The sequence below is a fragment of the Taurulus bubalis genome, assembly GCF_910589615.1.
Source record: "Taurulus bubalis genome assembly, chromosome: 11".
Classification (NCBI taxonomy): Eukaryota; Metazoa; Chordata; class Actinopteri; order Perciformes; family Cottidae; genus Taurulus; species Taurulus bubalis.
In genome coordinates, this window is record NC_136599.1 from 4,875,943 (window position 1) to 4,888,126 (window position 12,184).

General features: G+C 43.3%; 1 protein-coding gene across 1 annotated transcript; it reads left to right on the forward strand.

Moving 5' to 3' along the window:
- Positions 1-321: 321 nt before the first annotated feature.
- On the forward strand, positions 322-7,753 carry wdr46 (WD repeat domain 46). Its single transcript, XM_079226847.1, has 14 exons — positions 322-411; positions 661-822; positions 1,702-1,782; positions 1,867-1,979; positions 2,101-2,188; positions 2,508-2,569; positions 2,789-2,893; positions 3,011-3,161; positions 4,150-4,385; positions 5,575-5,728; positions 6,369-6,516; positions 6,634-6,824; positions 6,952-7,065; positions 7,176-7,753. Exons 1-14 carry the CDS (start codon positions 355-357, stop codon positions 7,293-7,295), a joined length of 1,782 nt encoding a protein of 593 aa, XP_079082973.1. The 5' UTR covers positions 322-354; the 3' UTR covers positions 7,296-7,753.
- Positions 7,754-12,184: the final 4,431 nt, after the last annotated feature.

A 12,184-nucleotide genomic window follows, 5' to 3' on the forward strand; every position in this document is an offset into this window, starting at 1 on the left:
AATTAAATATATTGTTGTATATATTTGGTATAACTGACCAAAACCAACCTCCCAGAATACATAAACAAATACATAAACAAATATATATATGTATATGTATATACACATACTATTTTTTGTTTTGTTTGTTATTTTATTTAGTATTTAGTATTGTTATTTGTTGACAGGGCAAGTGCTAGACATCCTGATCCACACTCCATACCAGTTGGTGACGATAATGCACCGAACAGTTGTTTGCCAACCGCCAATAAACCGTAACGAAGAAGAAGAAGAAGAAAAAGAAGAAGAAGAAGAAGTAGAAGTGCCGCATTCCAGAAGTGACGTCACAGGAAGTTAAAAACGTATACAACAAAGATGGCGTCTCCCGGCGGCGAAGCGTTAACTGTTGCACACGTGGAGAAAAAGAAGAAGGTAACCACGATTAAAATCATTATTAAGAGTGTCTAACCGTTGGTGTCAACCGCCGAGAGGCGCTAGCAACGGCGCTTTTCAAACTGACGCACACAACGTAACGTTAGCTGCGCGAGCGCCACGCAGCTCACGCGAGCGGCGCGTGGCTCCGAGAGGAGGCTGAGCCGCCGCTTGTGAACACACATACACTCGGGCTTGTTCTCAAAGTTGCAGCCGTTAACCTGCCACCCGTTTCCTTCTCTTCAACAGCCTCCAGCTCGTTACTGGGACGAGCCGCAGGAGGAGAAAGATGGAAATAAAGTGGGGGAAGAGGGAGCGCAGACTGAAGGACAGACGGAGCAACAGACACCGAGAGCAAAGAAAAGAAAACAGAGTGAAGATCAAGGAGATGGAAACCAATTCCCATCATGGGTGAGTGAATGGAAGTGCTTATTGTGTCTGTCATTTAGAGAGGCTGGAAATATAGTTGTGTGTATATATAATATATAAATACATATACAAAACAATGATATATATATATATATATATATATATATAAGGATTAGATGCAGACATTTCTGTGCAGTAGTTGCAGTATGAAGTAAGAACAAGTTCATACATGCAGTGTTTATAAATAACACCACGGTGCAAATTATATACACTTTTAAATTTACTTTCTATTTATGTTGCATATGGATGTGTGTGCACAACATCGCATCTGAAGTACAGATACATGTGTCTAGGTAAAGGTTGTTTGGAAAGAGTATTTTTAACAACTCGCAAATTTCACGGTTTGATGAAATGCATTTTCCTTTTTGTTTTTACTTGATTAACTTTATAATCTTGTTCCAGCTCTTCATTGAGGCAATACGTTTACATTTCTTTTGACTGCTCTATTCAATCAATTGGAAATAGTGCCTAATTTAATAAACATTTCCCTAAATTAATCTGGCTATATTATGTTTTTTTTTTATATTTGGAATACAGCGCCACACCATTAAATGTACATTTCTAATGTAGTATGATGTTAATCTGAATAAAAGTAGTATTTTATTTGTAACTGTGGAATGAAACAATGGAGTTTCTACTTGACTTGTGTGGTGTGTCTTTTTTTTTTTTTTAAACTGTGAAGCAGGTGTTACGACCAAAGGATAATGATGTTTAATCTGTTCTGCAATACGACAGTCCCAAAAATATCTTTTGACGCAGTCTGACGTTGGCAGTACATCATTGCATCTTCCAGATCTGCATTAATTGACCCTCATCTTGATGTTTCACAAAGTAAATCCGGTGTTTTTCTTCCGGTCTCAGAAGCCGGACCCTTTCCCCGGAGCTGCTCCGATTGCAAAAGACAGGCTGCAGAAGTTCAAGAGGAAAAATAAAACTAAGAAGGTAAGCACCCCGATGTCTCATATTTACAATGTCCAGTAAACACATGGAGTCAACATGCGTCTCACTCCTTTGTTCTTGTCACAGACTGGCGGCCAGCATTACAAGCTGAAGGACATAATCTCTCGCTCGGATGAAACCTCAGAAATGGCTCAGAAACAAGCGGCTCGTCTTGACCTCTTACTCACGGAGGATGCTGGGTAATTTCTTCTAAATGTTGCCTGGCTGCTTCATGTCACAGTGTACAATGTGACGGAGATTAAATGATGACTAATGTCTCTCGCTAATTGCTGGTGGCGACGTGTTGTCTTCTAATCTCAGCTTTCTAGAAGGAGATGAAGACGAGGACACGTGTACGATCTCTCAAGAGGACATCGCCGATTCTGTTGATATAACATCAAAGACAAAGGTGGGACACTAACGCAACACTAGTGTAGATGTAGAAAGATGTCGCTTCTGACCAGTGCTGGATGGCCTCAGTCTTTAAAAATGTCTATATTTTGACCTTTTTTATTGTCAAATATAAATTTTAAATGTTGATTTGTTCCCACGTTATTTTATTTACTTATTAGTAGATATGTGGGGGCTTAGCTTGACAAATCCAGTGGGTTTAATTCCTTTTTTAGGTAATAATACATAATTGTAGAGGACAAGTAAACTACAGTTTGTTTGGAACAAGACTTCCCAGGCTTTCTGCCTTTTTTATTAATTTGTTTTTCTCTCTTCAGTATTTTGACCTGAAACTGTCTCAGTTTGGACCCTATCGAATGGATTACAGCAACACGGGACGGTCAGTGTCTCACTCTATACTCTATACATGTATGACGTGTTTGTCTTCGGCTTTGCTGCCATAGCTGGTAATGTGAGTCAGTCACTTGGGGCAAGAAGCTATAAACCCCCAAAAACTGCTTTCCCAAACTGCACACTTTAGCTTCCTCATCTTGTAGACATATCGATTTAAAGGTTTGATTTGTGTGCGTTTTTTTAACTGTTTGTTTCCTCCCTTCAGTCACCTGCTGCTCGGTGGGAGGAGAGGCCACATTGCTTGCATCGACTGGCAGTCCAAACAGCTCATGTGCGAGATCAACGTGATGGAGTCCGTCAATGACGTGAAGTGAGTCGTCCAGCAAACACCACTTTGTACATTTCAACCGCGCCTCACCTCCCAGCGTCTGTGAACACCTCTTTGTTATGTAAATGATCCTAAATAAAAGTCTGTGTTTTTGTGCAGGTGGCTCCACAGCGAGGCCATGTATGCGGTGGCCCAGAAGAAGTGGCTGCATATCTATGACTCCAATGGCATTGAGCTTCACTGCATCCGCAAGTTCAACGACGTCCTCCGCATGGAGTTTCTGCCCTACCACTTTCTGCTCGCAACAGCGGTGGGTGCATTTAAAACCGTTGAACATGATGTAATGAAAGTTTATTATATATGTATTGCCACAATAACAATGGCAACGTGTTGCATCAGGTTCTCTTTTGGTTAAAAGTTCATTTCTCCCCCAATCTAACAAGATAAAAGGTCAGTTTTTCAAAGACTGGTGTTTTTAAATTATTGTTGCAATAGTTCCACAAACAACTTCCACAGACAACTTATTGCACGCAACAAAAGAGTGTAAACAATATCCAGTTAACACGTATGCGTTTCCAAAACTGTCCAGAAGAGGGGTTTTCAAAGTCTGACACTGTGTCGCCCCCTGGAGGCGAAAGAGACATTTTCCAAGCTTGTATATAAGTTTGACAATTATCACTGAAATACTTTGATACTGAAGAACTTCTGGAGTTATAAAGAGCGTCTTTTTCTATGATTTCTTCACAAAGGACACTAGAGATATATATTTAAAAAAAAACACATCTTAGAACAAAATCAGCATGATTTATTGATTTAGTATTTCAAACAAACTCTCTTTAATTATTAAAACCTTTTTTTTTTCTTTTTGTTTATTTAATTATAGTGGTGACATCTTAACATATTTAACTTTTAAACTCTACAACGCTCTGGAGTTATTGGAAAGCAGCCACCACTGGAATTGTTTTCTTCAAATAGTGAAACACTAATAATAATGATTCATTAATAATAATAATAATAATAGTAGTGTAGCCTGACCTTTTATCAGCAACTGTGCAGGAAAACATGAATGTATAAACGGAACAATACAAATATATCCTTTTGTGTAAAATGTTTTATATTAATATTTTAGTTTTATATGTGCACATTTTATTTTGACAATCCGCTGTGATTGGGTCCCGGACCCTCAGGTTGGGGACCACTGACCTCGAGATCGATCGCATGGACCCGTTGCGTTGCGTTCCAGGTCCTTTAACACCGGCTTTCCTTCAGCTCTGACGAACCTCCCCGTCTTCCTCCAGAGCGCGACCAGTTTCCTGCAGTACCTGGACGTGTCCGTGGGGAAGGAGGTGGCCGCCATCTGCACCAAGACGGGCCGACTGGACGTGATGTGCCAGAACCCGCACAACGCCATCGTCCACCTCGGCCACTCCAACGGCACGGTGACGCTCTGGTCGCCCAATCAGAAAGAAGCCCTGGTCAAGATGCTCTGTCACCAGGGCGCCGTGCGCTCGGTCGCTGTGGACAAGACGGGCACGTGAGTCGCCGTAAAACTTTACTCTCCTTGTGTAGGAAACGTGCATGTTGGGTTTGTTTTCGAGGCAGGAAGCTGTGGGTACTTATGGAGATTGTGTGTAGATTGTTTTGCTGTAAACGGGAAATGGCTTTTCTCGTCTTTCGACCACTCGAAGCGCTTTAACGGTGATGGCAGGTAGCATGCAGAGTGTTGCCTGCTCATCAGGTAACTAACATTCATACGGGAGCAATTTGTGCGCGTCGTGCCCAAGGGACGCTGATTGAAGGACGACTCGGCTCTCCCACTGAGCCACAGTCGCCCGCCAAAGGCCGTCGATAATAATTAACTTCAAGGATTGTTAGGATTTATGATGCCCGGCCGATTCGATGCAAGGTCACAGTGTCTGTGTGAAGCTTTTTCTCTGCGTTGGTCAACAGGTGATTCTGCGCCTTTTGCTCTTTGTGCATCCGAATCAAATATTTAATATCGTATATAATATATCCTTTATTGTTTTTTTCATAGATTAACGGCAGTTATTATGTATGAAAAGCACAGACGGATGCAACCCGTCTTTTAGATTAAAATCTGGGAGAGCAAACGTGTCACCTGAGCTAGTTTAGATAAGAAAAACAAAGGTTAAACCCGGCCACTTCATATGTAGTATATGAAATACAAATTATATTTCCTGTCCTCCTATTAACTCTGACGCCTGGACCTCGCTGCTTCCCGGGTCTGTGGACTTTAGCCACCATCACCACGGTCCTCGTCTCGTTTATTGTGCTTTTTTCAAGGGGCCTTTTTTGCCGCATCATATCAAGCAATGTGTTTATGATTTAATTGTGTACTAGGGCACAAAGTTCTTCATAGATAGAGCGTCTTATTAGCTTGGTTGTAAACGTATTGAAGAATTGTTTTTATGGTGGCATGTCCTTTTGAAAATGACTACAAAGACTCTAATCTTTTGATGCATAAGGATATCGCATATCAAAATCGGAACCATTTATTGCCAGCGTTCCATTGTCATTGTCTCTAAATTATACATAGTGCCAGTGTCCACCCAGAAAGAACAGCGGGTGGTTGAAATTTTACAATTTGTGTCAAAGATCCATAAACGATAAACGCCTTTATCAGGTTGAATAACTTTTTTTCCTGAACTGCAGTTCCCTTAGTGTTCACCAGAGAGCAATCTGCTGTGTTCTCCTCTTGGCAGATACATGGTGACATCTGGAATGGATAAAAAGCTGAAGGTGTACGACATCAGAGCCTTCAAGCCCCTGAAGTCCTACTTCCTCCCCGCCGGAGCGTCCTGCTTGTCTCTGAGCCAGAAGGGGCTGCTGTCTGCGGCCACGGGCGACATCGTTCAGGTCACTATTCCCTCACTGTTTGTTCATGGTTTGTCATAAAATATATATATATATAAAAAAAGATCTGGCTCACAGGAAGTGGTGCCTTCTGGGAGCTGGTTTGTTGTGAGTGAACACAGCTGGATCAGCAAATACAGCATCGTCTTGTGGAGAAAGTGGTAACCTGATTAACACATTAAATATATAATGATATGAGAGAAAACAAATGTCCCAGTATTGGTGACATCGCTGGATGGCGAATGTTTTCCTGTAAAGAGCTGTGCAAGCTGGTTCTAATTATAGGGGAAGTACAAGCTCTAAACAGAGGCAGATGGATTTCATTCCAGCGTTCATCTTTATTTATTATTGGAAACTCCAGCTGACCTGCTGTATTTTTTTTTTTAGTGTTTTAATTATGTTTTAAGCATTTCCTTCTCAGAAGTCAGACGCATGTAAAATGTCCAAGAAATTCTTTTTCTTTTTGCTGACTAGTCTATTAGCTCCTCAAAACAGGAAACATTGCCAGAGACATCTCGAAAGAATAAAAACAAGCTGAAATGTTTTATTTAAATGACCGAAGACAATGCACAAGACATATCTTTTGTGTATAGGTGTTTTTCTTTCCACAATCATTTCACCTCATGTGTCTGTCTCCCTGCAGGTGTACAGAGACGTGTGGCGCGACCCAGTGACTAAACCCTACATGGCTCACAGAGTTCCAAAATCGGTGTGGGGGATGCACTTCTGCCCCTTCGAGGATGTCCTCGGGGTGGGACACGGAGACGGTTTCACCAGCATGCTCATACCAGGTCCGGCTGGATTTTAGCACATGGCACCAATAAGCCGAATAGCCTTTTTAATTTTCCTGTTCTTATTTGCGTTCAGCACCGATTCCATCTCCGTCCGTCTCTTGTTTACGTTCACAGGTGCAGGAGAGCCGAACTTCGACGGTCTGGATGCAAATCCGTACCGCAGTGCCACGCAGAGGCAGGAGTGGGAGGTCAAGGCGCTGCTGGAGAAGATCCAGCCAGAGCTCATCAGCCTCGACCCCACCGAGCTGGGCAAGGTCGACCAAGCCACCCTTGAGACGAGGCACCAGGACAGGGTCCAATTTCTGGTCAGTGTCCGGAAGCATTTAACTTTATTTTAGGAAACGGAACTAAACATTTAGAAATACTGACTTGTTGATTGGTATTTTACTGGTCACACCCTTCTAAAAAGCTTGTTTTTCTTTTGTTTCCCAGGGCTTTGACCCTCTTGCCAAAGAGAAATTCGTTCCCAGGTATAAGAAAAAGGGTCGGAGTAAGTCCGGCAATATTGAAAAGCGCAAGAGACAAGTGGCTCATGAGGATCTGAGGGTAAGTAATCCAGAATATAAGACGAAAAGAAGAAGAAAAGTGATGACTTGTGATCTTTCGTGCTACATCTGCTGTGTTTGGCTCATCTCTCTCTCGACTTATTTACCCAGGAGGACATCCAGAAAACTACCGAGGACAGAATGAAGTTTGAAAAAGAGAGAAAGGAGAAGGAGAAGAAAAGGGAGGTGTTGTCCAGCCAGAGATCCGCTCTGGACAGATTCAAAAAATAGAAGAGGAGGACCCTTTGTGCAGCCCGAAACCCCGTGGCATTCTGTGGGCGTGACCTTTTGAACTTCAACATAAAGGACACACATTTCCCGACACATTTCTCCACTGAGGGGAACAAAACAAGAGACGCAGATATTCCGAATGCTGTCCCGCTAATGAAGACTCATCCCAACGGGTGGCGGATCGTCTGTAATCAATGTCGAGTGCATTGAAAGAGCAATTTCTGTTTTAAAGCCTGCAGCGCTTCCTGTGTGGGTGATGTGAGGCGCTCTGGCTCCAGAATTTGTGTTAAGTTGTTTCTTTTTCCTCTACTGATAAAAACCCATTTTTTAACAAATGTTTGACCTTGTCCAACGGAGCAATAGAGGGGCTTTTTGGTGGCTGGCCTGACATGTCAAATGTTTTATATATATGTGTGTTCTAAGAATAAACCACACCTCTGAATTCAGAGTGTTATTCAATACTCCGACCGACTGTAACGTCCTCATACATTCGAGTTGATACTGGTTGTCTTGGAATGAAAGACTTAAGACTTGGAACAAGGAACTTATTTTTGCACAGATTGCATTCCTCCAAAATTCGTCAGCAGGTGCATTTGGGGGAGTTACAGCCGGCGGTGACAATGAGAAGTAAAGGACAATAATTCATATACGGTGAACTTTTTAAACGCAGGGGTCATACTCGGTGAAATGTCGTGCCCTCTGCAGCAATCTGCTGTAACGTGGCACGTCGTCATTGATTGTCTCTAAAAGTTCCTCATACCAGCTCTGAAGTGGTTTCCAGTCACACAATAGCTGGAAGTATCTGCTCTATAAAGCTTTAAGAGACGCTCCTTGTGCCTTGAGGACGTTTAATGATAGTGTGACGCCCACCAATGTGCTTACATATGTGGTTTAAAGTAAGCTTTGTATATTCAAAATAATACTGTTTAAAAGAGGAACAGGGTGGTGGTTTATGACGTTTTACGTCAGTCAGACGCTTTACGGCAATCAGCTGGTTTACGACCACAACGGCGCGAATTCCCTCATTCTGCAAAGCACCGAAGCAGTGAACAGACGTGAAAAAGTCGTTGTGTAATCTCTGTGTCCTGTTTGCAGGTGGGTGAGAATAATGAGAATTGTGTGAGGTTGTTTGAATGAAAATACTGTTTTGATGAATATATGAGTGTGTGAGTGAGTGCTCAGTTTAATTGTCCGGTGTACGGCGCGCGCAAAAATGGCGCCACATCGTCACGTCCATCAAGATTGCATGTTGTTTGGCTCAATGAATGTTTCCTGTGATATTATTATTTTATAATGCTGTTGAAATGTAAGTTATCATTTGTTTATGCCTCATGCTGTTGAACAGGCTATATATATGTATATATAATATACATATATATAATATGTGCATTCTGCAAAGCACCAAAGCAGTGAACAGACGTGAAAAAGTCGTTGTGTAATCTCTGTGTCCTGTTTGCAGGAACATATTATCTGCTTCCCAGGTACCAATCCGGGTACCTGTAACAGATTTTTGGGGGCTCGTCCGGGATCGGCGCCATTGGAAGGCTGGGAGCTGATCCAGTGATATATGAATGTGGGACCAGAACTGAGCTGATGCTACAATCCATGAAAGCTGTGGGAGAAAAGAGACGGATGTGGGCGTAGACTGGTGAACTGAAACAGAGACGGAGTTGCTGGACTGTGGAACCGCACGTGAAGAGAAAGGAAAGAGCTGCGATGTCGGACAGTGAGAGGAAGAGCCTAGTGTGGGACATTAGGAAGAGCCTACTCACTTTGTCAGCGGATGAACTCTTTCACATTGCCAAAATGGTGGGTCCAAAGCCAGACAAAGACCAGTCTGTGCTAGAAGAGGGAGATCTCAAGGGTTGCTTCGAACACATCAGCTATTTCATGAACAGTCAGCGTCTTCTTGAATTAGAGGACAAAGGTATGGTGGATTTGTTGATGTTAAAGGACACTGTTGATAATGTTATTAAGGATCAAGATGTGGTACTTTTTGACAGAACTGTGAATGATGATGATGATAATGTCCATGACACACTATTGACCAATCCACTGACACAGACGACACAACTACAGTGAACACAAATCACACTGTTCCAGTAGTTAAAAACACTAGTGATGCTGTGACTAGTGCAGTGGGGCCCACACCAAATAGTGAACTACAGAGAATGCTGCAGAGCTATGAGGAGCTTAGTAAGAAACTTATGCAGTGTATTAACACACCTACTACACAGGCAGTTTCCCCACGGCCCTCACAGTTAGCCGCACCTAGAGAGACATTACACAGTAGTGCCCAGTCTAAACCCAGTACTCTCCAACCACTGGAGAAGGTGGTCTCCATCAGAGAACTCTCATATCTCCACCGAAGAGAATTCAAAATACAGGGAGGTCAAACCTCTTCTCTCAGATGCTGATGTGAAAGATGAGACAATTCTCAGACACGTGATGAGAATAACCATTGAGGAGAGTGAGAGACAGCAGAGGTTAGGCCCAACACCTCGCCAAAACCAAACTAATGTTCGCAGTGCACAGTTTGGCGCTAGGACAACACAAGAACAGTGTGCTAAGCAACAGCTCACCGAAGATGCAGCTGGAATGGACATAATACAACAACTCTCAGCCAAAATTGAGGCACTCACCAGAGTAGTAGACTCTAGTGATGGCGAGATGAAGCTTCCTGACGCATTGAAGCTTTCCATCCAATTGGTTCGCTAATGGGCCGACGCTTCACGGAGCTTCATCTGCTCTACTGCGCCACCAAGTGGACAATACATGTAAAACAAGCAGAGTGATCATAACGACACCATGGCTTTGGTGTGTGAAGCTTTAAATTTAATAAATGATGTTTGTGACGCCAATACATATTGTGTCTATCTTTATGATATAATGGCGGAGTCAAAATCAAAAGTCGAAACAAATTGGGAGAGGGTTGTGATGTGACTGCGGGTCAGTGGTTAGATATATCCGACTTTCAGTCAGAGGATCGGTGTTTCGATCCTCGGCTCCGTTAGTCCATGTTGATGTGTCCAATTTTTTAAGTAAAAATAAGAACTTTTCCACAGTGCTGGGCTTTTTGAGACTATTTCGCCTGCTTTATAAAATACCCTTTCACAGGCACACATGAAGCTGGGTACAGAGAGGAGGGGGGAATCCATTGAGTTTCGCTGCCCCTTATATTTCAAATCGCACGGCAAACCCACGAACCATTTTCTGAATCAGTCACGTGGTACGGCCGGCTCGCGAGGCTTCGAACGTCACCACATACGTCATCGACACAAGCCTCGATACGCGCTTCACCAAAATCTACCTGGATTACTCAACACGTCCATCGAAGCCTCGACACGAAAGGACACATCACTAGTAGACTCAATGAAACAACCCATGCAGTCACTGAAAACCGAGCAGATGTGCCAATGCTCAATGAGGAAAACGACTAACCCAAGAAGGGAGAGAACTAATGGCTGTCCTAGATGTGTTGAGCAGGGCCTGTCTAACTGTAACCATTGCTTCTACTGTGGTGAAGAAGGTCACAGGGCTTTAGGCTGTCTCAAAAAGCCCAAGCATCAGGGAAATTGGAACCGGTCGCTGCAGCGGGACGCCCAGTGATCAGGTCTCAAACGTCCCAGCCAAATGATGTCAGTGGAAACCAGCCTCAAGCAAGGAGCATCTCCAAGACAAACAACACACCATCTACTCCTCCAGTAGTATCTTTTGCAAAAGGGGGAAATGGACAGAGCGGGATCTCCACCGAGCTACCACAGGAACCATTGAACCCCCGAAATGAACAAATTGCAAGGTTAATTGGGAGACAAGCTATAATCCAATGTTACCTGGACGGGCTAGCTGTGCATGCTTTGCTGGATACAGGGGCTCAAGTCAGTATGATTGACCGGTCCTGGAAAAACAAACACTTACCTCATCTTGAGACCCGACCAATTGCTGAATTGATGAAAGAAGACGATGAGCTGGAAGTGTATGCGGTGAACGGAGGTCTCATTCCATTTGATGGTTGGGTTGCAATAACAGTGAACTTGCCTGGGAATGAAAATCCCAACCTACTGATCAGTGTACCCTTTTTAGTAAGTAGTCTACCCCTAGAGAGACCACTGGTTGGTTTCAACGTGGTGGAGGAACTGATCCTAGGACAACCAGAGCAAATCATTCCAACACTGATTACCCTGTTAAGTGGGGCCATCTCAATCCCAACCGACAAAGTTGAAGCTATAGTGAGCTGCATGTCCACCACAAAGCCCAGCATACAGCATGGACGCCTGAGAGTAGGCCAACAAGACATTGTCATTCCCGCTGGCCAGGTTGCCTGGATAAAGTGCAGAGTTCCATCCAACATGGATCCAGCTGACCGCCTTGTCTTGTTTGAAACGGATGAAAATAGCGTGCCATTAGAACAGCTAGATGTTGGTGAAGGCTTGCTTGAAGTACAAAACCAGAAGCGACCATATTTAGCAGTGCCAGTAGGGAACAAAACAAAACATGACATCATCCTGCCACGAAAGACAGCTCTGGGTAATATTCAACCAATCGCTAAAGTAGTTGAAACTTACTCACCTGACCAAGAACCAAAATACCACTTGAAACAGGATGTGATGATCAACAGTGCCACTGTTCCATCTACTGGTCAGAACCTATCATCCTGGCACCCACCAGTTGATATTAGCCACTTAGAAGAGGAACAGCAAGAGGCAGTAAAGAAAATGTTATATGAGGAGTCAGCAGCTTTCGCACAAGATAGTGACAATATCGGCTGTATCCCGAGTCTGCAGATGTCGATCAATCTCAAAGATGATATTCCTGTTCAGAGAGCATACAGCTCTGTGCCAAAGCCACTACTCAAGGAAGTCAAGGAGTACGTCCAGGACCTTCTGGCA

Coding starts and splice junctions, on each gene's coding strand:
- wdr46 (XM_079226847.1), top strand. CDS start 355: ATGGCGTCTCCCGGCGGCGAAGCGTTAACTGTTGCACACGTGGAGAAA. Junction 823..1,701: donor GAAACCAATTCCCATCATGG/GTGAGTGAATGG, acceptor TTCCGGTCTCAG/AAGCCGGACCCTTTCCCCGG. Junction 3,162..4,149: donor ACTTTCTGCTCGCAACAGCG/GTGGGTGCATTT, acceptor GTCTTCCTCCAG/AGCGCGACCAGTTTCCTGCA.